Raw genomic sequence first — 27,912 nt, forward strand, 5'->3', positions numbered from 1 at the left:
ATGCTATGCCTGTCACTGTCTCTGTGTGATATGCTATACCTGTCACTGTCTCTGTGTGATATGCTATACCTGTCACTGTCTGTGTGATATGCTGTACCTGTCACTGTCTGTGTGATATGCTATACCTGTCACTGTCTCAGTGTGATATGCTATACCTGTCACTGTCTCTGTGTGATATGCTTTACCTGTCACTGTCTCTTTGTGATATGCTGTACCTGTCACTGTCTGTGTGATATGCTATACCTGTCACTGTCTGTGTGATATGCTGTACCTGTCACTGTCTCTGTGTGATATGCTATACCTGTGACTGTCTCTTTGTGATATGCTATACCTGTCACTGTCTGTGTGATATGCTATACCTGTCACTGTCTGTGTGATATGCTGTACCTGTCACTGTCTCAGTGTGATATGCTATACCTGTCACTGTCTCTTTGTGATATGCTATACCTGTCTCTGTCTGTGTGATATGCTATAGCTGTCACTGTCTGTGTGTTTTGCTATACCTGTGACTGTCTGTGTGATATGCTGTACCTGTCACTGTCTCAGTGTGATATGCTATACCTGTCACTGTCTCTTTGTGATATGCTATACCTGTCTCTGTCTGTGTGATATGCTATGTCTGTGACTGTCTGTGTGTTTTGCTGTACCTGTGACTGTGTGTGTTTGATGTACTGTACCTGTCACTCTGTGATATATTCTAATCCGTGTGACATACTACACCTGTCACTCTGTGTGATACGATATACCTCATTACCTGCCAACCTGTCTGTATGGTATACCTTTAACTAACAGTGTCACTAGTTTGAAGTCTAGTCTAATAAAATTCTGTTCAGTCTTGTAAGCACAGATATAATCAATAGTCCATATGACTACACTATACTCCACTAGAGCCAGGATAGTACACTCAAATGTTTTTGGCACAGACTGCTAGATCTGTCACCCTTATGACATACAGTATGTTATTACATGTATTTGCTTGGCTGTTTACAGGGTGTCATACATGAACTTAACAAGAACTGTGACGTCATCAAGCTGGTGAGCAGCAGTTTAGTCAAGTGTCACAAGAATGCAACTGCCATGGTTGGTGATGGTCAGCCACTTCAGGAGAACTCAGTAGTGGATGGCAGATACACACATGCTGATGTAAGTAGGAGGACTGGATTTTGAGAAAATTAATAATTTGATCTCAGGTGCTGTAAATGTCCTTAAATTCAGGTGACATACAGAGCTTGATGGCTCTTTAATCTTTGATGTTGTTCCTGTAGGTTGACATGTAAGAGTTATGTAGTGTTTTGGACTAGACCTATCATCTGTGCATGTTATTTCAGTACATGTCAACACACCTGTACTTCCTGCAGTACGTTCTCCAGGAAGGAGTTCTGTACCTGCCATGGAGCAAGGCACGTGATATCTGGACCACCATGGTTGCCAACCCTCGGGCCTGTGACTGGGAGAGAGAAGTAAGTTCCCTGCCAGCTGTATTACTTCCAGACAGACGACCTGGACCTTATCATGTTATGACTGTAGCATTTGTTCTTTCACCACAGTAGCTCCATACTTCAACTATTGTTGGCTTCACAGGTTATTGACTGTATTGATATATTCATATTGAGTCGAAAGACATTATTGTGTTATGACGTTGTGCCCTCACTTCAATCAGATGGTTAACTGCTTGAGCAGATGTTTTAGTTTATGCATGGATACTCATGATAATGTATGCTAAATATCTACTGCAGTGTTGTAGAGGAATGAGCCTGTTTTGTTTATGCCTTCATCTTGCAAAGATCTAGCTCTATGATGTCTGTATGATTTGTTCACATATCAGGAGTCAATCTTTAGCCAAACTGAATCAGTACTGCTGAGTTTCATTGACTAAAAGTCAAGTAGTGAAAGACATTAAGAAGTTATGTACTCTGGATACAAACCAGCGGACATCCTTAAATGAGAGAAGCTTGCAGTCACCAGGACTGAGGTACTTCTCATCTATAAGTACCCAACACTAAGTTAGCTGCAGTATTTTTGTCCTATGTCTACCATTACTGAGGAATAAGCGTATATTCTAAAACTCTTGAACAACAATGAACTGAAAATTGCAAAACCAGCATTTGGAGAGCCCTTCAGTCGGGTCATTATTGACTGTGGTGGTCACTTGTCTAAAGCCAAGTCTGGTAATTGGTATTTGTTGACAATATGCACTAAACCAGATGTCCAGAAGCCATTCCATGGAGGAAAATCACATTTTTCACCGTGGTCGACTTCCCTAATCAAAGTAATTTAGTCTGATCAAGGGTCCAATTTCTTGTTGGGGTCAGGTCTTGTATGAGTTGAATGTCAGACAGTAAAAAATGTTGTGTCATCTGAATATGTGATAAAGAAATATCAAGACAGGTCTGAAAATGTGCCACCAAAAGGTATTGCTTCTGATTTCCTGTTGAATCTGTATTAGATGAATGCAATTCTAAATTTACCAGTGAGCATGTTAGGTGTGATGATATGGGTGAGGAGGCTACCCCAAGGCTTAAACATTCTAAATAATGTTGATGTGAAGTTAACTCACCTTACACACAAAAAACAAACCAGTTGTCAGATTTACTTCACAAGTTTGTCCATTTGTTTCCAGATGTACCTGGTCATATCAGCCTAGTTAGTCATGATAAAGATTAAAGTGATGCATTGCCTTTGAAACAACATCCATATTATATCACATAAACTCACTCAGGTTGAAACACCACTGGAGAAGTCAAGTATATGTTGGTAGTATTGACTTCAAGATTCCCTGGCAATGATACCCAACAGTATACTTGATGACAATTACTGAGTAATACCTTGGCAATATTCCAGACTTTTCTAAATACAGTTGACTGCACTTTTAGGTTTATGGATTATGTATCATGTATGTCATCTCGAGTCCTCGTCACTGGAAGTATGACAATTTGAAGTAAGTTTGTGAAGTACTCTGTGTGCTTGGTTGCAGACATGCTATGAGTGGTTCAGTAAGGGGATAACAGATCTGGAGGCAGAAACACAAAACCAACTCTTCCAGAAAGAGATCCTGCGTCTCGATCCAGCAAAACTAAGTGAAAAGGGTGAGAATTCTAACTGCTGTGTACTTTGTGTGTTTATGCTGATATTTACCAAAACCTGATGTTATTAGAAATTAAATACTAAATCCTTAGAGAGGCCAGTATCCAAATAATCAATATATATTATTAATTGTCATGAGATGTTTTAGATGCATTCTTTAAAGCTCTGCACGCTAACGTCGAACCCATTCGACAGAGGTGTCCATCCCCGTGCATCTGATGTCGAACCCATTCGACAGGCGAATAGCATAACAACACCCCGAAATAAAACTCGCCATATCTATTTACCAAGAAGGCTTTGCGTAACATTTAAATTACGTATGACATGCATAAATCCTCAGCTTGCTCAATATCAAAACGTTCAGTCATTTATTTACCTCAAAAAGAAAATATCGCGAGTTAAAAATGTTTCGGCCAAACTTCTCGGCACACAACTACCAGAAACGGCCATTGTTGACTTTTGGGGGTTATAGCGAAAACGGCACCTCAGCAAAACGGCACCGATTGGCGAAAACGGCACCGATTGGCGAAAACGGCACCTCGACTCGAGCTAAAACGGCACCTTATTATTTTTTTTTACCTTTGTCAATAAATGATATTAAACTTACATTGTAACTTGCAAGCGCCAATAATTGTGAGATGTTAAAACAAGTTTACATTAGATATTAGCCTCTACTCCAACTATAATCCAACTTAGCTTATACGCAACTCAACTTATTGTGAAAACATAACATGCTTTGAAGAAAAATACCGTATATGACCGCGTATAAGCCGAATTTTGAGGACCAGAAAAAAGATTCTGTAGAAAGGGGTCGGCTTATCCACGGGATACACTTTCATGATAGTATTTTTCAGATCGTGATCTGTCAGAAACATCGCCTGAATGACGGTCCGATAGATTACAACTTCCCGAAAGTTTGGAAGTTGCCACGACTAGAGCCATTATTGTTATAAATTATCAATAAAGATATTATTATACACCAATGTTGTCATTATTAAAAAAATGTTATGCATGTTACTACTTCCGATAATAAGTTTTCAATTGAATGTTCAAAGTTTATCGTTCTCCGTAAACTCCACAATCTTTACATGTAACAATATATGTAATTCACAGCTATAATATATAATCCCCAGATAAAATCGCCAATAGCTATTACATACGTTTTGCAAAGTTCATAAATTGATAGTGAACAAGTGTCTACCTTTATTGAAAGAGGCAAATAAACAACTGTATTGGCTAGTTATTCCGTTCGCCATTTGCAAAAACATGTGATCAGCTGTTTCCTGTGACGTCACAAACGGTGACCACTGTGATTGCTTCCTGTTGTTTAAAGCAACACGGTACACAAGGAAATGAGCATTGATAATAACGGGCCGATTGGTATTGTCAGGTTGTTTACACAAACATTTTCAAGTTGTGGGTGCTTAGCGATCGTGTTGGGAGTAGGGGCTTAATTCCTTTGTTTTCGAGAGATTAGTTTAATAAACTGGAAAAGCCTGTGAGTAAGTGATGGTCATTCAATGTGTTCATAGTATGATAGTTTATTTAATTCAATTGGATTAACATACAATAGTGGTGTAAAGGGGGTTATAAAAGTTGGTATATTTCTACGAACTGACGTTTTCATCATGAGTTTTAAACGAAAACGCCATGCTTACGATGCTGAATTCAAACTGCGAGTCTTCGCTCCAGCTGATATATTTTCTCACGGGTTCATAATTCTATATACACCGACTCACAAAATGGCACTTGGTTGTTGATGGCAACATATAACGATCATAATGGGATTAAAAAAAACCACGAGAAACAGCTTCCCACATTATGAAAGTGGATGACTGGTTTGTTAAATCTTTATTAGAAATAAAAATGACGTTTTTCATCTTATATTTTTTAATATCTGCGAGTACCGGCACATGTCTTTCAGTCCGACTTCGCAGTGTTTTTTGTCTTTCAATTCCTGATTCGGCTTATCTGCGGGTCATATCATTTTCTTTCGTATTTCAATGGTCAAATTAACACCTCGGCTTATCTACGGGGTCGGCTTATCCGCAGTCATATACGGTAATAGAAATTAAACTCACATCGTCTCTTACAAACACAAATAATTGTGAAATAAAACAAATAAGAAATTAGCCCCCTACTCCAATTTACTCACCGACTCCGATTGGGAGGCGTAGTTAACTTATTGTGAAAACACTATACGCTTTGAAGTTTTAAGTACCAATACTCAATTTAAGCTGAAACTGTATTTAAGAGGCCAAACATGATGCTGTCAGATCACAATTATTCACAATGGCCTTACGATGTGTTGCATGCAAGAAGACTGTCAGAAGAAATCAACATGCCGTATCATGTGATAACTGTGACCAGTGGACCCATCGAGTATGTGGAACAGGACTTTCTGTGGCTCGTTACAGAGAAATTTGCCGGAATGAAGAAGACTTCCCTTTCCGCTGTGTAAAATGTCCCGTCATTGAAGAGGTGATCGGCAACTTTGATATCAGTTTCCAGTCAGAAGATGCTGATGAAATGAGAGTCCCCAACCTATCTGAAATCCACATTACGTCTTCAGATTTGCTCTTAGAAGACGAAGACGACCGTAACAAGTAACTATTTCATTTCAAAGTATTTGCCACACAAAAATGAAATAATAATAATAATAATAATAATAATAATAATAATAATAATAATAATAATAATACCAATAATTCATATATAGTAATATATTATTATATTTTTTTATTATTTTTTTTAGTTCAATAAGAGATGTCACCATGCTGGAGCCCCCTTTTGCCGACATACCAGAGAATGTCTACAATCGTTGTTATCGTTATTAAAAATAGAGGTGCCGTTTTCGCCCGACTCATAGTAGCCGTTTTCGCCAAATGCGGTGCCGTTTTCGCCAGAGAAATCGGTGACGTTTTGCTGAGGTGCCGTTTTAGCCTGCACCCACTTTGGGTTATAGCGAAAACGGCACCTCAGCAAAACGTCACCGGGCGAAAACGGCACCGATTGGCGAAAACAGCACCTCGACTCAAGCGAAAACGGCACCTCGACTCGAGCGATTACGGCACCTTATTTTTTTTACCTTGGTCAAATAAATGATATTAAACTTACATTGTAACTTGCAAAGGCCAATAATTGTGAGATGTTAAAACAAGTTTACATTAGAAATTAGCCTCTGCTCCAACTATAATCCAACTTAGCTTATACGCAACTCAACTTATGGTGAAAACATAACATGCTTTGACGAAAGATAATAGAAATTAAACTCACATCGTCTCTTACAAACACAAATAATTGTGAAATAAAACAAATAAGAAATTAGCCCCCTACTCCAATTTACTCACCGACTTTTATTCACTATACGCTTTGAAGTTTTAAGTACCTTTACTCAATTTAAACTGAAACTGTATTTTAGAGGCCTAACATGGTGCTGTCAGATCACAATTATTCACAATGGCCTTTCGATGTGTTGCATGCGAGAAGAATGTCAGAAAAAAAATCAACATGCTGTATCATGTGATAACTGTGACCAGTGGACCCATCGTGTATGTGGAACCGGACTTTCTATGGCCCGTTATAGAGAAATTTGCCGGACTGACTTCCCTTTTGCGCTGTGTGAAATGCGAAACTACCGTCATTGAAGAGGTGATCGGTAACTTTGATGTCAGTTTCCAGTCAGAAGATGCTGAAGAAATGAGAGTACCAAACCTATCGGAAATTCACATTACGGCTTCAGATGTACTCTATACATCAAATACCATGTAAATAAACCATATATATTACCACAAAAATCGTTGTTATCGTTATTAAAAATAGAGGTGCCGTTTTCGCCCGACACATAGTAGCCGTTTTCGCCAAATGCGGTGCCGTTTTCGCCAGAGAAATCGGTGACGTTTTGCTGAGGTGCCGTTTTAGCCTGCACCCCGTCAGATTAACCCGAATATTCGTATTTCTGCAACCGACATGATGACCTCGAAAATTAAGTTATTTTTCTGTTTAACGTTTAGATAATAAATTCACTGAAATGGTTCCTAATTTACCATCGCGCTGTTATTTGCTGATAAAAAACCCCCGAATCTTTACTCAATTAAAATTAAGATATCGGAGATATGATTATTGAAATCAATTTGCACAAATGTTACGATATTAAAAGGTTCCTAGCATGAAATGCAAACCACCTTCAATAACGCAATTCAGGTAAGTTCAAGAAAATTTACAAATTTTGTGTTCGCTTTGGTCTTAACCTTGGTATGATTGAAAACATCGGGATATTTTTATATAGTACTGTGTAGTTTTCTATAAGGAATAAATGTGCAAAATATTTCTTCAATTGGCCCTTGTTTAATGAGGCACCGACTGTTTGAAATCACCCACCCTCTTTAGAGCGCCTTATGCTAAAATTAATCCAGCAGGCAGGGGTAAGAAGTGTGAAAATAATTCAGCAGGCTAAAGGTTAAAGGCCTTGTTAGCTCCCATGAACTGAAAGTCCAGGTCAATTTATAAAACTCTGAAACCATATTAAAGGCGCCATCTGGAGCTGACTTTTGAAACAGCCTATTTCGGTGTGGGATCCCACTGTTTGGAGAGACAACAGCACCCTTGGATCAGCATAACCATTCTTCTCCATCCAGGGCTGCTATGATAATATACCGTGAATGGGTGATGCGTGTCGACTTATGTGTTTTTGCAGTTGTCGCCTCTCTATCTGCGGTTACTACACTGGCAACTGTTAGTTCCAGTGACTGCTACACTTTCTATGGCTCTCTGGATATTTGAAGACATTAGCTCCTGTACTGGCATTTTCCCAGGTGCTGCCATCACCGATTGTCAAAATAAATTCTCTCTTGGTGGCAGATTAAAGACTGGGTATCTGCAGGGTATCAAAATGCAGGTTTGGATTCGCAAACAAGTTGTTCAGTGGGTGATGTCACCAAGGGATGCTTTTGGCAAACGGACTCTACCTTTACCAACTACTATCTGGGGGATCTCTCTGTGGAAGGTGTAGAGGGGGTTCATCAGCTTCGGCACCCTGTCACAGATTTTCCACGTTTGCATCACAGACAATGATGCTGTAGGAATATCATTCAGGAATAAATATTCTCTGAAGAATTTAGATTGTGCTCTGTGTCATGGACATGTCACCACTGTGTGTTGACAGGATTTTTTTAGTGTGTCATTTAATGTAAATATTGTCATATTGACTCATCCTGTCACAATATAGATTCTGAGTGACTCATCCTGTCACAATATAGATTCTGAGTGACTCATCCTGTCACAATATAGATTCTGAGTGACTCATCCTGTCACAATATAGATTCTGAGGGATTGTTGGGCTATGGTTGTTATGTGCTACAACTTGTCATGTATCGGAAGACACACAGGTATACTTGACACGTTAGACTAAGGATGGGACAGGTGATACAGATTTAGCGAAGAGGGTGCTGGCACAGTCTAATCCAGATGTAATCTGAAGCTGGTTACCAATACCTCAAGCTGCAGACCCTGCTGCCATCTGTGGGATAAATATTGCAGTGTGTTGTGTCAGGATAAGAATTGATTTACATAAGTTTAGATATTCATGATATTAGTATCCCCAAGTTATGGGGTTCTCGTTATCTTATCTTATCGTCAGGATAACTATACTAATATCATGAATATCTAAATTCATGTAATTTTCTATATTTTTCAGGATTTACATGTTTCAAGAATTTCTTTGAGAGTGTCAATTTGTATGAGCACAAGTTGAAGCGATCTGGTAATGCTCTGGTGAGTATGTCGTGTGCAAATTTACAACATGTTAATGATACTGGTATGGAAGTTAGCAAGTGTAGAGGTTTTGTATGGCTTGGTATTTCAATAGTGTTGTAAGTTAAATGAATAACATAATTAATAAAACATGAAATTCAAAACATTTTTTAATATTTTAGTTTTTTTTATTAGTTATTCACCTAATTGAAAGTGAAATGAGCTTGTGTTGTGGTCTGTGAAGCTGAAACTTTGCAAGAATGATCTCACCTATTGTGTCTCTTATAGGTGCTCGCAGAATTCCAATCCGATTTCAAACATGACCACATTTGTCGCTGATAGAAAGTATTGATATTGCCCATTATGCAGCCATTTCTGCATGTATCAGTGTAAAGCAAATATATGGTAAATAAAGCCCAAACAGCCATTGCTTTGGCTGCAGGGGCAGAGATTGGAAAAGGTCGTTTTTAAGTCTTTTACATGAAGTGGCTATGTTTTACATTGATAAGTTATGTCAAGGGTCAAGGCTATCCTCAAGGTGAAGGCTATTTATTAAGAACGTTTGCCATTTTAACTACAATTTTAAACTAAAATGCCCTTTTCTGCCAATATTTATTAAGTCTTTCAATGAATAGCATAGGTTTATTACAGTGAGTTCCACCTGGAGACAATATATTTGGGTTATATGCTGGATAGCCCTTTAGTATGTTCTTAAAATATTCGCAAATGAAATGGAAGATTCAATTCACTCTCAGGGTCATTCACTAAAAATGTATTATCATATAATCAAAATAACTCAAGACTTGTTTACTGTGTGAAATAAAACATAGCACACTGAGGGTAGACGTTAAAGTGTCTTTGAATGGGTGCTAAACTGGCACAGTAAGCTTTTGGGGGACCTTTATTAGGGTCAGGATCACTGGAATGGTCATTGACAAGGTAGTTTTTCTTTTGTGGACTGAACCAATTCCTGTGTTTGTATGATATGTTTGTAAGAGCTAAAACCCATGTTTCAACTACAAAATAATGAAGCATGTGATTGGCTGAATTTGAGGGTCAAGATCATTTATCAGGAAGTGCATGTGTCTTTGTTATTAAGGTAGCTGGAGGGGTTGGGACTTGGCACCCCCAGATATGTGTAAATCAAGTTTAGCATATCTGGCCCGCAGTGTAGTGTAGTCTAATGAGTTGTCAATTTTGGCTTCTTCACAAACATGAGCCGCTGGGAATGTGAAATTTGCTGGGATGTTAAGGCCATTAATCTTCCTTCCTCTTGTGTTGCCATCCAATTTGGCCAAACAGAACTCTTATATGTGTTTTGTGTGGTTAGTATGGTTAGTGTTTCAACAAATTTTGTAAGTTTGTATCAGTTTGTGCCAGGTGAGCTACAGAGCCCATGGCATTATTTTCTATTGCTTTATGGTGTATTTATGGGCTTTACATGTATATTCAGCACTTTTTGTGTATGACTTTAAATAACTAGACCTATGTAGTGAATGCTTCGTTTGGGGATGATAGCAGATATCAGAATAGTTAGGAATTAGCTTACACAGTGTACCCTCATTATTATGCTCTTCAATAGAGCGCTAACTCAGTTATAGTGCTCTTCAGTATAGCGCTAACTCAGTTATAGTGCCCTTCAGTATAGCGCTAACTGGGTTATAGTGCTCTTCAGAATAGCGCTAACTCAGTTATAGTGCTCTTCAGTATAGCGCTTACTCGGTTATAGTGCTCTTCAGTATAGCCCTAACTCGGTTATAGTGCTCTTCAGTATAGCCCTAACTTGGTTATAGTGCGCAGTAAAGAATGGCTTCCAAAATTTCATTCAATAATTATAAAAATGTTCACAATAATTTCGGCGAAATCGTATGTGAAGTGATTGGTAGATGGCACAACTCGCCGCTATTTACAGCAAACACGGTCAGATTACTGCTATTGCCGCCTTCAAATAATCTTTAGTTGCAAGAGAATGGATAGACATATCATTAATCCCGTACCATGACTCGCTAAAAGTCATATTTGAGGAAGGTTGACTATTAAATGTCAACATACCGTTTTCGCAATTGAAATGGGGGCACGGGTGGCCTAGTCATCTAAGACGCCGCGATTCACTGTGCAGAGTTGCATCCCTTGAGCACGCCAGAAACCTATGATTGTGGGTTCGAATCGTCTGACCATTGCATCAAAATTCTTTGAAGTTGTATCATTGGGTACTTTTTAACTGAATCACTGCAAGATTGGGAGGAAACGTGTGCACAGCTGATTGCTTAATCCGGCTTAGTTTATGAGAAAATACAGCCGGTAATCTTAATCTCTGCATATAAAACAATGTCTTGGAGAGCAGGAAATACATTTTGAATGGTAATTCATCATGTCTAGTGATGTTTTATGTCAAATTTCATACGTTTATTGTCCAAGTTTGTTATACCTGTTTATTCACCTGAATTCGCTGAAGGGACATGTGTTTTTTTTTAAAGCACATTTATACTCAATAAATCTTTTTTTACACTATGAATCATAAATAACTTCTATATTAATCTTTTTTTAAACTCTGAAACGTGCAACGTAGATTGTGTTAGGTAGGCAGAGCATGTATACTGTTTTGATGGTCATCTACCACCTATGACTCGACCTGTAGGGATGAAGCTTCTTCTATGTTTGTGTGTTACACATGGAAGTGTTGCCATGACAATATGGGGTTGTGTCTGTTTCAGGTTGTAGAAAAGTGTGAGCTGTTAGGATTGGACTATCTGTGGGAGATTTGCCTCAACATTCCTGATGAAACCATTGCTTCTCAAGCCATCAGCCTTCTCCTCAGCATGGCATATGCCAACCTCAATCCACGTATTAAAAAAGTATACTTTTCATTAATAGTATTGTTTTTGGTGTGATCATGTTGTGTGCCATGAACCCAGATATGTGATAGCAAACAGAAAAGTGGTGATCTGCCCCATGTCATTGAAACTTTGGATGACAGTACATTGTACCATGTTTTGTGCATTGCACACTTTCTCCCCCTAAATACAGCATTATAATGCTAAACGAGCTCCCATGCAATACCAATTTTATGAATCAAGTGAATAGTTCTGGTATCTGAAAGGCGAGTCAGATACCATAACCATTCACAAGTTTGGTATTTTATTTATTACTTGCCGTTTATAATTTTACAAAAATAATTCACTTTTGTGTGTGAATAGGCAGACATCTACGCAATCCACAACTTACTCCAATTGAGTTTAACAGTATAATGCTTCAAACATGTCAAAAGTTCATACTTATTTCTTCAATACCATACAGCTGCCCACCTTTAGTATTCAGGGGTCCGTTCCACATAGCTATCGTAGTGCTAAAGTTATCGTCATTTCCATCCTTATGCATAGATTTAAGACTGTCGTTCCTCTGCAATCTCCTTGTGGAACGGAGCCCTGCACCTCAAAGTTTACAATCATGTCACAATGCCCTATGACGTAATTTGTGGAATTTCTTTCCAAAACAATGCCATGTGACGTCAGCCTAGCTCCTCTCAGTGATCTATCATATCTATGACCCATGAAGATCCGGGGTAGAAGAATAGGTCTTCAGCAACCCATGCTTGCCGGAAAAGGCGACTATGCTTGTTGTAAGAGGAGACTAAAGGGATTGGGTGGTCAGACTCACTGACTTAGTTGAAACATGTCATCGATCCCAATTGTGTGGATCGATGCTCATGATATCAATCACAAGATTGTCTGGCCCAGACTCATTTATTTACAGACTGCCGTCATATAGCTGGAATATTGCTGAGTGCAGCGTACAACAACAAACCAACCAACCAACTGTCATATCTACATGCAATGTCATTGAAGCCAATGAATGTTACGAGTTTTCAATATGTGTTAGTAAAGCTTGTTCACGCAGTACATAAGCACACGCTTTGGTATTACACAATGTTCTGATGTAATAGAAGTTTTGTTTGTAGAAATTAGGAAACAATAGTTTTCATTGTTAATAATTCACCTACCACTGTTGTTCTAGTGTTACTGCATTTTCAACATCCTGTCTGGTGTTACTGCATTTTCAACATCCTGTCTGGTGTTACTGCATTTTCAATATCTCATCTGGTGTTACTGCATTTTCAACATCCTGTCTGGTGTTACTGCATTTTCAACATCCTGTCTGGTGTTACTGCATTTTCAACATCCTGTCTGGTGTTACTGCATTTTCAACATCCTGTCTGGTGTTACTGCATTTTCAACATCCTGTCTGGTGTTACTGCATTTTCAACATCTCATCTGAAACTACATGGCTGTGGTGTCTCTAAAACTCTTCACAGGATTTTGATCCGATTTATAAAAATTTATTGCCTCAGCCTCAGCCAAATTTAGAAACCCATTGATGGCTATTAAATGACAATCTTTTTAAATTTGGCATGTGTGTAGTTAGTAGTGGCGCCTAACTAGCATGTTTAATTTTTTAAGCGATAAGAATTTCAACCATGAGTCATCCTTTACAGCATAAAAGTTGGTATCACCATAGTGAAAATGCATGTCATGGGCAATTAAAACATAGTACGTGTAAAACGTGAAAAACAAGGAAAAACATATGTGAGACCCATCCACTGCACACTAGCTTACTATTATATTTCATCAAATTATTTGCATACAGAGTGATGAATATCAAAAACTAGGTTTGCACATATGGTTGCCATAGAAACCCAACTTGACTTTGAAAAGAAATGGTACGAGCAACAAATTCGAAAGACTGTTGATAGCCAAGCAGAGTTTCACCAGCCTTCACCTTGTGGTATTGTAGAAAATAGTGAAAAGTTCAAGCTTCCAAAGTGTCCACAAATGTAAGGCCTGTAAGGCCAGCGTGTTTGCCAATTTGACTCCTGTGTCACTTACCCACTGCTGGCCAAAGCCAAAACAGCCATTGCTTTGGCTGTCAGCAATTCAAAGAAGGCTTTCATTTTTGTAAGGAACTGCCTAAAAGTTACATGACCCTGCAACCCTCACTAAGGCCATAATAAATTAATTGCTAGATTATCATCCGCTTTTTTTTCAAAAGTGGGGAGGGAGGCTTTTTTTTTTTATGTTTTATTTTCTATTAATGTCGTCATTTTGAAATCTGGACAGCTTGGTATGAACAATAGATGACTGAAATAACAAAGATAATAAATAAACTTTGATTTCAAAAGAAGCAGTCGGATGTTTCTGTGTCAAACCTATTTTTTTTTTCCCTGCTTTAACTTGTACTCGGGTGTTTATGAATTTATCTTCAATTGACGTTAACTTTTCAAACTCCCCACAAGCAAACTTGTTGAAGAGTCATATACTCTGGCAAAGGACAGCCATACCAGTCTTTAATGGTTTACACACCCTCCCATATTTTCAAAATAGTGACCACCATCTTGACAGCTGGCAACAACCAGATAGGCAGGCACGCACCGAGAGTCGGTTGTAGACCTGTTTACCACTTGTTGTAAACATGAAATGGCCGTTTGAAGCCGATGTCATTACAGTACTCTAAACAGTTCACTTGGGCAAATAAAATTAATTTGTCGGTTTTTTTGTGAGTCAGGCGGGAATGATAATCTAGCACTTAATGTATTATGGCCTTACAAAGTTTTATGATATATTCTTAAGAACAACAGGCCAGGAGGCTTCAACTGTGTGTGAATGGCTATGACTTTAAGAGTTTTTCAAGACATCACTATTTTTCATTTAAGGCCGTTGTCATAAACAATGGAAGTAATGTTGGTGAGTCTGCACCACACCTGTCGTCTGGCGTGTCATTTCCCACTCAAGTCCCTTTCGGCACATTAAACTGACATAAGATGACAGCTTTAGAAATTGGCACTAGTCCTATCGTCCTTGCCAAAATGCTCAATAGTTAGGATATCATAAGGACTAGTAGAAATTTGCCATTATTGTTTTGCTACATGTTTTGATTATAAGGACAGATAGTTTCTAATGCGGAGATGATATAACTCATCATTCCATATCACTGATCACTGACAGGAAGTGCTACAGATAGCCTTGTCTGCAGAGTGTTGCAGGTATACGCCTATCTCATTCATTTGTCAAAAGTTGATAGATGGGCTACTTCCCATGACTGACCATTTCCATTGTGAAGCAGTTATGGAGCCAAACTATCCATCGTGTCCACTAGTTAGAAATAGTAATAATAATTACACACATCCTCTCTTACACGTAACAGTAAATAAATAGTGTGTTACCTGATATCAACTGATGTTATGTTCATTGATTATTTTAGATACATGTTGTGCTTGGTAATGATCTAACATGTATTTATGTTGCTTGTGTTGAAGTGTCAAACAGATGTTGACTGTGTTATTGATGACAATTGCAACTGGTTGGCTTGACTACTGTCTTAGCTGGCTGGCTGTTACTTTCTATAATTTCATCACTTTAAAAGTCACAATCACAACAACCACTGGGAGTCCCTACTTATTCCAATTGTGGAGAAGGTCTCATCATTATGTGGAGACTTCAGTGATCTGTTCATCATCTGTGTGTTCTCTGTTTGCAGGACCCAGTTGCCATTCACAAGAAGTTTATTTCCGAGTGTAACAACAGATTGGAGGTAACACAGAGTCCTGTACTTGTCCTGTTTGTACACTGCACATATATGAGCATGGAATATTAGGTGGAAGGACAACTTGTGTTTTTGTCACATATATTTGTTGTGTCCAAGAGAGCTAGTTTCATTCCTAATCTGCCTGGGCTGTGAAGCTAAAACTTGAAAAGCATGTTCCCTGCAATGGTGTTGTTAAACAGTTATATGGAAGACAAACATGATTGAATGAAATGTAATTTCTGCACAATATGTTTTTGGAATACAGCATTTCAATGGCAACATTAGGTACTGTTTGTTTTTTACCCTGTTCCACTTTTGTACTTGGAATGATTCACCTTACTGGTAGTTCTACCTCAGCATTTCTCCATTGATCCCAAATACACTGCCAGGAAAGGTGTCTGTTGGGTTCGCCTTCATTTCAGTAGTGTTATACTGTGCAATATGGGGTGCATGAGGTAAGCTGAATCATCCAAAAGATTTGCCCAGTCTGTGTCAATGGAAGAAAAATGTAAATGATAACTGTAAATCTTGAAATTAATGTGTCTCCAAATTAATATGACTGCCTACCCCTAGCCAAAAATGTGACTCAAAAACAATGCGACTCCCCCTACCCCATCCCCAGTGGAATGATACATATCCTTACCTTAATCCAATCAAACAGCAAATAGCACTGCTTATTAGCACTGAGTAAGTTAATGTGTTTATTTTGTTGACTTAAGGAAGTTCAAAGGCAATAAAATAATTGAACCAACAACAGTTCACTGATTGGAGTGATGGTCTCCTCCCATTAGTAAGACAGCCCAGTTGTGAGACACCTTAAAACAACAATGTCAAACCTGGTTGCACATGTTAATCAGGTAATTAACCCCTATCATGAAAATGAACTTGTCTTATTTTTCTTATAGACAAAAGAAATGACTCAAGATGCTTGATACCCTCTTTTACTTTATTTCATTCAACATTTTAATTCATCCATCCCTTAAATCCATTGTTTTAACATATTCGCCACTTAGAGTTCAGTTAAAGTTAATATCACAGTTCACATCACAGTTCACATCGAGGTTGTCACACTGACACAACCTTAATCCATCTTCAGAAGTTTGCCAACAGCATCCAAGAACTGGAGTGGTGTCTTGACACCCTGGGATAGCTGATCCTTCAGTCTGGAAAGTCAATTGTCAATCTCCTTGTACACACGCTTTCCTGCTGGTTGAGCTGCATCTAGGTCTAACTGAGATAGCTTGGTCTTCTCAGATTTCTCAATCTTCTTGATGATCTCGATGAACCTGTAGAGATTAGGATGACAATGATTCAGTGATGCATTGAGGCGACTGTGGAAACCCTCATGGCAGCAACTTCAAAGTTGACCTGGAATGTCTCTGGGTTGAATGGTTGGTTCAGTAGTTGTTGGATGTGGACCTTCAACTGAGCAAAGAGGCGTTGGTATGTTGTAGTCCGACGATCAGGCATCAATGCGTAGACTAGGGGATAGGTAATGCATCCTTTCCGTGCATGCAGTATGTAACGCTGATTCCAAAGATCTGGGCAGGCGGAGAAAGTACCATCAATGTAGACAATGGAAGCTGACTGGAGGACTCTAAGCTGATCATCAGTTGCAAATACCAGCATCTTGTCTTCTTCACCGTCGGCAAAAAGCAGAAACCGCTCACCATCATGGGTGTCTCTCCAGGGTGCTGCAATGTCGACTTCAGCTCTGGTTTTAGGGAGTTTCGGGATGGTGGGACTGCAGAAGGAGGGAAATATAGCTGCAGCCTCCGGATCATGTCTCAAGACCTCGTCGTTGTAGAGGGCTGGCATAGGAGTGGTTGGTTCTTCTCTAGCTGTCTTCCTTAAGCTGCCAAGGAACTGGATTCTGCTGGTGTCTTCTGATGGGTGGTTGTGTACAATGAAATTTCTAACAAAATTTCCAACTGTTGTACATTTGCCAAGGTCTTAACGGTACATCGCCAATGAGTACCAGTTTGTCTTACTTTGTTCTTGTAGTGGAGATATCCCTGAAAGAGGACCTGGAGAGTACCTCTTTGACTGGTAATGAACTCAACCTGCTGCAAACCTGCCATGATTGTGCATGAAATGTTCACAGACTAGGGGGAATTTATGTGTGCAGTGAGGCCGGCCGTCTTATTGTAGATAGTCATTTTAGAGACATAAATGAGAAGTTTTATTTATGCGAACAAATTTTTCACTTTTAATTCACACTTGTGTTAATTTCAAGATTTACAGTACTTTAAGTAGGGGGGAATGTCCGAGTACCTCTACATTCCTTAAAAATAATGGAACCAAGGCCAATTATTTTTAAGGAATGGAGAGTTCCAAGGATATTCCCTTATTTAAAACACATCTCTAACTTTACCTCTTTGACAAAACATTTTGTTGTGGATAATATTTGAAAATTAAGCCAGAACTTTACTGTGTGAGTCACCCTTACGTGATGCTTGTGGAATACATTCTCTGCTGCTGTTGCATGTGCACCAAGCTCTGTTGGGAGCTGATATTTACAATGCATTGTACATGGCTTTTCATAATACCGTGTGGTCCTGAACTATTTTTTCACCATTCGCTTGCACGTTGTTAATACATGCTGATGGGGAGTACAGGAAATATAGAGCCCTGTACAGGATATATATGTTTACCTGATATTTTTTCTTCAAAGATTTATCTAATTGCTTTAATTATCAACATTGTTATAGGTAAACAGCTGTAATCCAACACCTCTATACATATTACTTTTTATCCCCCCGGCATATAATGCGGGGGGATATAGCGATCAGCCAGTCTGTCTGTCCGTCCGTCTGTCTGTTCGTCCGTCCATCTGTCTGTTCGTAATCATTTCCTTTTCCGGGGCAGTATTCGAAAACCATTCAGTGTATTTGACAGAAACTTGGCAAATCCATCAGGCACATACTGAAGTGGTGCCTTTTGATATTTGGGGATTTTTCTAATTTTTATTTTTTTAAATTTTTATGGAATGAAGTTGGACATAGACTCAATTGGGGATGGGGTTTGTTTCCGGGGCAGAATTAAAAAACCATTCAGTGTATTTGATCCAAACTTGGCAAAGCTATCAGGCACATACTGAAGTGGTGCCTTTTGTTATTTTGTGATTTTTCTAATTTTTATTTTTTTAAATTTTTATGGAATGAAGTTGGACATAGACTCAATTGGGGATGGGGTTCATTTCCGGGGCAGAATTCGAAAACCATTCAGTGTATTTGATCGAAAATTGGCAAATCCATCAGGCACATACTGAAGTGGTGCCTTTTGATATTTTGGGATTTTTCTAATTTTTATTTTTTTAAATTTTTATGGAATTAAGTTGGACATAGACTCAATTGGGGATGGGGTTCGTTTCCGGGGCAGAATTCGAAAAGCATTCAGTGTATTTGATTGAAACGTGGCAAATCTATCAGGCACATACTGAAGTGGTGCCTTTTGATATTTGGGGATTTTTCTAATTTTTATTTTTTTAAATTTTTATGGAATGAAGTTGGACATAGACTCAATTGGGGATGGGGTTCGTTTCCGGGGCAGAATTCGGAAAGCATTCAGTGTATTTGATCGAAACTTGGCAAATCTATCAGGCACATACTGAAGTGGTGCCTTTTTATATTTTGGGATTTTTCTAATTTTTATTTTTTTAAATTTTTATGGAATGAAGTTGGACATAGACTCAATTGGGGATGGGGTTCGTTTCCGGGGCAGAATTCGAAAACCATTCAGTGTATTTGTTCGAAACTTGGCAAATCCATCAGGCACATACTGAAGTGGTGCCTTTTGATATTTTGTGATTTTTTTATTTTTATTTTTTTAAATTTTTATGGAATGAAGTTGGACATAGACTTAATTGGGGATGGGGTTCGTTTCCGGGGCAGAGTTCAAAAAGCATTCAGTGTATTTGATCAAAACTTGGCAAAGCTATCAGTCTCATACTGAAGTTGTGCCTTTTGCTATTTAGGAATTTTATAAATTTTTATTTTTTAAGGTTTCCATGGCAACTGGTTGGACTTAGGTTCTATAGGGTAGAGTTCGTTTCCGGAGCATAACTCAAAACCTATTCAAAACTTTCTAACAAAACTTTGCATGTCTATCAGACTCTTGCTGAACTGGTGCCTATTGCTATTTAGGAATTTTATAAATTTTAATTTTTTATGTTCCCATGGCAACAAGATGGATTTAAGTTTTAATATAGGGTGGGTTCACTTATGGAGTAAAACAAATAAACTGTAAAATATTTCCTTGCCAAACATTGCATGTCTATATAATATAATATATATATATATATATATATATATATATATATATATATATATATATATATATATATATATATATAGGTAGAGAGAGAGAGAGAGAGAGAGAGAGAGAGAGAGAGAAAGAGAGCACATACTGAACTGGTGCCATTTGATATTAAGGAAGTTAATAAGTTTTAGAAATGTTTATTTTAGAATTTCCATTGCAGCTATTTTGAAATGGGCTAAAAGAAATGTTGGGTCACTTACCTGGTTTGGGACCATAACGTGTTAAAATGGGTGGGGGATATAGATGACTTCGTGACTGTACACTTGTTTAGTCATTGTTTCTTGTAATTTGTCATTTGTTTGCATAAAAAAAACACACAGAATACAGAATAGCACATTTATTTGTGGTTACTTTACAGACAGCTGCCGGGGGGATATGTCATCCTTCTGATGACTCTTGTTTAGCTTTAAATCATTATGCAAATATTTAAAAATATTTCAAAGTTATTTCACACCATACCTTCATGTGCCACCATTGCTGAGGTCGACAATTAGAAGTCCACAAATCAAACGATGAAGGTTCAAAACCCGCTGGCATCACATGTTTCCCAACAAACTTTGACATGATTCACTTGTCAAAATATAAAAACAATAGCTCCATCCATTCCAACTGTAAATTAATTGGAAGTTGGTTCAAGATAGCTTATGATTGACAAACAACTGTCCATTCCTGAAAAATATATAAGCTTTTTAACAATAGAATTATGAAGATATATAGGACCATGATGGGACTTGTAGTTGTTTGTGGCATGGACTTGTCCTAAATTGAAAAATTACAACATGTATAATATATGTCATGTCAATAATATACATGGATAGCTACAGAACACTTTTGGCTCTTGATATCCTGGGTAACTATGAATATAACTGTGATTAGCTGAAGGCTCAGGTTCTGACATTCTTGTAAGTTTATCTGACAGTATGGTGTTGTACCCACTGTGTGTTTCAGATGGCAATGATAGGCATCGGTGGGAATGTTGTGGCCCAGACGGTGTCCAATGCAACCAAGTTACTTACTGCAGCAATTGTACCTGAGGTTGCTAATGTGCCACTTCCTTCAAAGTGAGTAAAGAAAACTGCTACAGTGTTGTTGAGTGAAGGATCCTAGACTCAGCTGACTACTATAACTAAGTAACAACCAATGGCTAGGGACAATCTTGACTAACACTGCAAAATGGCTGGAGCTAAGTGTGTGTGTCATTGTTTCTCAACAGTTCGCAGTTATGGTTGGGGTTGAAATCTTTGTTTTTGTCATTTGTTCATAATATATTTCCAAAGAACTTGAAATGTCAGTTTGTTATACAAATGTTGGATTTGCCTTTTTGCACTGAAGTACTGTCAAAATGTTAGTGATTGATTTGACTACTTCCAAATTATCTTAACTTGCCAAACTGTCTATTAGTAGCTGAACTGGACCAAGACACCTTAACCGATTGTCAAAGGACAAGATTGTCATCAAATTTGGTCAATAGAGAGTCCTCAAAAGGCAGGTCAGATTAATAGCCTGTGTTTTGCTACCTGTTTCTCCTTCAGGTCTGTGAAGCTGCTGGCTATTGAGCGACTGCTGTGGATAGCAGAAGCCTATGTGTTGTCCGTGGAGGAGATTCACTGTACCCCTCGCAGTATTCTTCCACATGGAGCATCCTTCCATGGCTACCAGATTAACCTCTATATAACCTGTGATGCCCTCAAGCAGGAGTTCACTACAGTGGTATGTACACACTTGCTTCTCGTATAGGGCAAGGAATGTTAGCATTCATTATCCTGTGAACACCATATAGCACTGTCATGTATCTATCTGACCAATCACAGAGTTGCTTACGAGAACGCAAAAGTGAAAGTCTGAATGTGTTTTCTGATCATGCAACCTCGAAAATGTTGAATTCAGTATTTTATGATATCAGCCTTTGTAAGCCTCTGTAATACCATATTTGTCAGCTTTTCTACTTTGCCTTGCTTCACAGAAACAACAAGCTTCTTGTCAAAGTCATCATCTATCTTTCTTTCGCTTCAATTTCAATGTCTGATTTTGATGAGGTTTAACGTGTCAGTAATGGCTATCATCTGTTTGTTGAATTTAGCTGCAGGTGTTTTGCTTATGGAAGAGAAACTACTGTTGCACTCATGCTGAGGTAATATAAACATTTTCTGTTCTCAGTGTCACAGTAATGAGAGTCTTGGATCAGTTAGGATCAAGGTTGCAGAATCACTCCTTCAACAAGTTGATCATGTCCAGATTGTAGCCAATGACAAGCCGGTTAGCATACTTGATAACTTCACTACATGTATGTCAGTAGCCTGTATGTGCCACCTGGATGTATGTCAGTAGCCTGTATGTCTCAACTACATGTATATCAGTAACCAGTAAGTGCCATCTACATGTATGTCAGTAGCCTGTATGCCTCAACTACATGTATATCAGTAGCCAGTAAGTGCCATCTACATGTATGTCAGTAGCCTGTATGTGCCACCTGGATGTATGTCAGTAGCCTGTATGTGCCATCTACATGTATGTCAGTAGCCTGTATGTGCCACCTGGATGTATGTCAGTAGCCTGTATGTGCCACCTGGATGTATGTCAGTAGCCTGTATGTTTCAACTACATGTATGTCAGTAGCCTGTATGTGCCACCTACATGTATGTCAGTAGCCTGTATGTGTGATCTACATGTATGTCAGTAGCCTGTATGTTTCAACTACATGTATGTCAGTAGCCTGTATGTGCCACCTACATGTATGTCAGTAGCCTGTATGTGCCACCTGGATGTATGTCAGTAGCCTGTATGTGCCACCTGGATGTATATCAGTAGCCAGTAAGTGCCACCTGGATGTATGTCAGTAGCCTGTATGTGTCACCTGGATGTATGTCAGTAGCCTGTATGTGTCACCTGGATGTATGTCAGTAGCCTGTATGTGCCATCTACATGTATGTCAGTAGCCTGTAGGTGCCACCTGAATGTATGTCAGTAGCCTGTATGTGCCACCTTGATGTATATCAGTAGACAGTAAGTGCCAACTGGATGTATGTCAGTAGCCTGTAGGTGCCACCTGAATGTATGTCAGTAGCCTGTAGGTGCCACCTACATGTATGTCAGTAGCCTGTATGTGCCACCTACATGTATGTCAGTAGCCAGTTAGTGCCATCTACATGTATGTCAGTAGCCTGTAAGTGCCACCTGGATGTATGTCAGTAGCCAGTAAGTGCCACCTGGATGTAAGTCAGTAGCCTGTATGTGCCACCTGGATGTATGTCAGTAGCCTGTATGTGCCACCTGAATGTATGTCAGTAGCCTGTATGTGTCAACTACATGTATATCAGTAGCCAGTAAGTGCCATCTACATGTATATCAGTAGCCTGTAGGTGCCACCTGGATGTATGTCAGTAGCCAGGAAGTGCCATCTACATGTATATCAGTAGCCTGTAAGCGTCACCTGGATGTATTTCAGTAGCCTGTATGTGCCACCTACATGTATATCAGTAGCCAGTAAGTGCCATCTACATGTATATCAGTAGCCGGTAAGTGCCACCTGGATGTATGTCAGTAGCCTGTATGTTTCAACTACATGTATGTCAGTGGCCTGTATGTGCCACCTGGATGTATGTCAGTAGCCTGTATGTGCCACCTGGATGTATGTCAGTAGCCTGTATGTGCCACCTGAATGTATGTCAGTAGCCTGTATGTGCCACCTTGATGTATATCAGTAGCCAGTAAGTGCCACCTGGATGTATGTCAGTAGCCTGTAGGTGCCACCTGAATGTATGTCAGTAGCCTGTAGGTGCCACCTACATGTATGTCAGTAGCCTGTATGTGCCACCTACATGTATGTCAGTAGCCAGTTAGTGCCATCTACATGTATGTCAGTAGCCTGTAAGTGCCATCTACATGTATGTCAGTAGCCAGTAAGTGCCACCTGGATGTATGTCAGTAGCCTGTGTGTGCCACCTGAATGTATGTCAGTAGCCTGTATGTGCCACCTGAATGTATGTCAGTAGCCTGTATGTGCCACCTGAATGTATGTCAGTAGCCTGTATGTGCCACCTGGATGTATGTCAGTAGCCTGTAGGTGCCACCTGGATGTATGTCAGTAGCCGGTAAGTGCCACCTGGATGTATGTCAGTAGCCTGTATGTTTCAACTACATGTATGTCAGTGGCCTGTCTTGCCATCTACATGTTTGTCAGTAGCCTGTATGTGCCACCTGGATGTATGTCAGTAGCCTGTATGTGCCACCTGGATGTATGTCAGTAGCCTGTATGTGCCACCTGGATGTATGTCAGTAGCCTGTATGTGTCAACTACATGTATGTCAGTAGCCTGTATGTGCCACCTGGATGTATGTCAGTAGCCTGTATGTGTCAACTACATGTATGTCAGTAGCATGTATGTACCACCTGGATGTATGTCAGTAGCCTGTATGTACAACCTGGATGTATGTCAGTAGCCTGTATGTGTCAACTACATGTATGTCAGTAGCCTTTATGTTTCAACTACATGTATGTCAGTAGCCTGTATGTGCCACCTACATGTATGTCAGTAGCCTGTATGTGTGATCTACATGTATGTCAGTAGCCTGTATGTTTCAACTACATGTATGTCAGTAGCCTGTAGGTGCCACCTGGATGTATGTCAGTAGCCTGTATGTGCCACCTGGATGTATGTCAGTAGCCTGTATGTGCCACCTGGATGTATATCAGTAGCCAGTAAGTGCCACCTGGATGTATGTCAGTAGCCTGTATGTGTCACCTGGATGTATGTCAGTAGCCTGTATGTGCCATCTACATGTATGTCAGTAGCCTGTATGTGCCACCTGAATGTATGTCAGTAGCTTGTATGTGCCACCTTGATGTATATCAGTAGCCAGTAAGTGCCACCTGGATGTATGTCAGTAGCCTGTAGGTGCCACCTGAATGTATGTCAGTAGCCTGTAGGTGCCACCTACATGTATGTCAGTAGCCTGTATGTGCCATCTACATGTATGTCAGTAGCCAGTTAGTGCCATCTACATGTATGTCAGTAGCCTGTAAGTGCCACCTGGATGTATGTCAGTAGCCAGTAAGTGCCACCTGGATGTATGTCAGTAGCCTGTAAGTGCCACCTGAATGTATGTCAGTAGCCTGTATGTGCCACCTGAATGTATGTCAGTAGCCTGTATGTGCCACCTGAATGTATTTCAGTAGCCTGTAGGTGCCACCTGGATGTATGTCAGTAGCCTGTAGGTGCCACCTGGATGTATGTCAGTAGCCTGTAGGTGCCACCTGAATGTATGTCAGTAGCCTGTAGGTGCCACCTGGATGTATGTCAGTAGCCTGTAGGTGCCACCTGGATGTATGTCAGTAGCCTGTAGGTGCCACCTGGATGTATGTCAGTAGCCTGTATGTGCCACCTGGATGTATGTCAGTAGCCTGTATGTGCCATCTACATGTATGTCAGTAGCCTGTAAGTGCCACCTGAATGTATGTCAGTAGCCTGTAGGTGCCACCTACATGTATGTCAGTAGCCTGTAGGTGCCACCTGGATGTATGTCAGTAGCCTGTGTGTGCCACCTGGATGTACGTCAGTAGTCTGTATGTGCCACCTACATTATGTAAGTGGAAAGTGTGTTTGTTACAGCTTGGTATGGCCAAGGACCAGAAGCTCCTTCATCAGCTTGAGTTTGAGGACAATCAGATGCTGCAGGTTCGCTTGTCTCAGTCTGGTGCTGGATCCTCAACATCCTCTTCCTCAACCTCCACCAGCACCACACTCACGAGGGAGGTATGTACGCTTATGAGGCCATCATAATCTGTTCACCAGCTTTTGACTTTATATCACGTAGGACTTTAATCTGAATCTTTGGCATGATGAGTAAACACTCACCGCTCCTGGGAACATGTTCACTGATTAGGAATATAATATTTGATGAATATTTGTTAATTTGATAGTTTTATCCAATCCTGTCTCATACTTATTGCCTGTCTCTCTCCTCTTTATCTCTCTCTCTTCTAAATAGTAACGGAAACGTCCTGTTCTGTGTTCCCGGAGAACAGTGAAAACATCTCACCCCAACACACTCCGTATCCTTGCAGGCGCACAGTAACCTCACCCGATCTGTGCCAACTGTATCACACTTAACTGCACTGCAGGGAATAGGTGCACTTTGTGCGCCCCTTTCGGGAAGGAGAATTTTGACAAATATATCTTCGCAGTGCAGAAGAAAAAGATTGAATTGAAAGATTGAGTCATCACGCCCCTTATCGTCCTCATCGTCCATGGAGGCAGCTTCAGGGATTAGGTTGGTTTGTTGTTTAACGCCGCCCTCAGCAATATTCCAGCTATATGACGGCGGTCTATAAATAAAATAGTCTGGACCAGACAGTCCAGTGATTAATATCATGAGCATCCATCCATGCAATTGGGATCGATGACATGCATCAACCAAGTCAGCGAGACTGACCACCCGATCTCGTTAGTCGCTTTTGAGACAAGTATAGTCGCCTTTTACGGCAAGCATGGGTTGCTAAAGATCTATTCTATCCCCAGCTTCAGGGAAGAAACGACGCAAGTCTACACCTTGTCCTTCGTCTGAAGAAGGGAGAGATTTTGATTTGGATAATATCCAACTTACTCCCGTTGATGACATAACAGTCACCACCCTACTTACTTCGTTGTCTACCAGTGAGAAGTCCAGATGGTCTAAAAGCCATAACCTACAAGTATTAGCTAAGAAGAAGAATATATCTTCCTCTACTGCTCTGCCATCATCATTAAAGGTTAAGGGGTCTATTAGATCTCCTACTACTTCGTACAACAACCCAGATCAATGCAGTTTTAGCCTTTGCAAACACCTTATTGTCATCCAATCAGGCTCTTAACACACATGATACAAGCACATTGCAACTGCATACCTTTGGGCAGATACTGGCCTTCGCGCAGCCCACTTTTAATCAATCAACGTTCATACAAGCTCTAGCCATGTCTCCCTTTCTCCGAGAAACAGAGATTGACGAAAATTATACACTCACGTAAGACTTCACGACTAGGTCTTATCGTATTGAAGATCGAAAGTTAGCGCAACTAGATACAATCACCAGACATTCATTCTATGGACAAGCCATGCCTTGGTCCATGATTGATGAGTTAAAAGATCCACAAAACGAAAAACTGCTACTTTCAGTTGTAATCGGTCAAAAGAAAGACCAAAAGAAAGAATTCATTTCTGATCATATGAGCTCGGTATCAACAGATCTTACATTGCAAGGATGTCAAGGCCTCATAGCCAATCTAATTGGTCAGACCTGTACACCAAAAAGTTACTGCATCAACCCTGGAAAGCAGCAACCATTTTAAATGGTCACATTTGTAACAATAACAAGGAGGTGATGCAATATATATTCTGAGGAATCCAAACAGCTAAAGAGAAACGTTCTAACAGTCACAGAGGAGCTAAAAATAGCTGTTTTCACAAGCCACAGTTTGATTTATGTCATGAGGAAATTCAACAAGAAATACCTCCAAACACAGGAAAAGTTCAGAATGGTTCATCTGCCTTTATTGAACAAATGATAAGACAGCATGACTATCTCGCAAGCATAGTTCTACAGGATGCATACATACATATTCCCATTCATCCAAAGTTCAAGAAATATCTTTGATTCCTTTTCAAAGGCCAACACTACAAATGAGCAGTCCTGCTCTTTAGAATTTTTCAGCCCCGTGGCTATTTACACGTATGACCACACAAAGGGAATTTGTTGTGCTTTCTACCTAGACAACGGAATTCAAGCCCAACAATCAACAGAACTACTCCAACACTAACTTAATTTCACCCTGAAATTATTAACTCAAGTAGGTTGGTTAATAGATTATCACAAATCAGACCTACAACCCTCCCAGGACCTCAAATTCCTAGGGATCAGGTTTTTAACGAGGCAGAATCGAATTCTAGTACTGGAAGAGCGGTGGATAAAAATCAAGAATTACTTACCAGCTGTAATTCTCAACCAAATCTCTATCAACCATTGGCAAGGTTTACTCGGCCAACTCATGTCAGCTCAAGTGCTAATTGTTTGAGGGAGGCTACACTTACGCCCAAAACAGAGATTTCTAAATCTGTACCTAGAGTACCAGGATTTAAAACTTCGATTACCCCACAAATTGAGGAAACACCTCCTAATGGTAGACAGTAACATTGTCTGCACAGG

The 27,912-nt window shown here is 39.6% G+C and overlaps 1 protein-coding gene across 2 annotated transcripts in view; it reads left to right on the plus strand.

Annotated features, from left to right (window-relative positions):
- The window catches only part of LOC124120534 (ubiquitin carboxyl-terminal hydrolase 24-like), a 229,118-nt gene that overhangs the window by 54,648 nt on the left and 146,558 nt on the right, over nucleotides 1–27,912 (plus strand). For both annotated transcript variants that reach the window (XM_048399798.1, XM_046483373.2), the window contains exons 16-25: nucleotides 991–1,143; nucleotides 1,329–1,460; nucleotides 2,975–3,086; nucleotides 8,780–8,856; nucleotides 11,550–11,690; nucleotides 15,367–15,420; nucleotides 20,683–20,795; nucleotides 21,267–21,444; nucleotides 21,892–21,990; nucleotides 25,343–25,486. In XM_048399798.1, the coding sequence (XP_048255755.1) occupies nucleotides 991–1,143; nucleotides 1,329–1,460; nucleotides 2,975–3,086; nucleotides 8,780–8,856; nucleotides 11,550–11,690; nucleotides 15,367–15,420; nucleotides 20,683–20,795; nucleotides 21,267–21,444; nucleotides 21,892–21,990; nucleotides 25,343–25,486 (1,203 nt within the window). The remainder of the gene's footprint in view (nucleotides 1–990; nucleotides 1,144–1,328; nucleotides 1,461–2,974; nucleotides 3,087–8,779; nucleotides 8,857–11,549; nucleotides 11,691–15,366; nucleotides 15,421–20,682; nucleotides 20,796–21,266; nucleotides 21,445–21,891; nucleotides 21,991–25,342; nucleotides 25,487–27,912) is intronic.

This window comes from Haliotis rufescens, unplaced genomic scaffold, assembly GCF_023055435.1.
Source record: "Haliotis rufescens isolate VD_foot unplaced genomic scaffold, xgHalRufe1.0.p SCAF_2, whole genome shotgun sequence".
In the NCBI taxonomy this organism is placed as follows: domain Eukaryota; kingdom Metazoa; phylum Mollusca; class Gastropoda; order Lepetellida; family Haliotidae; genus Haliotis; species Haliotis rufescens.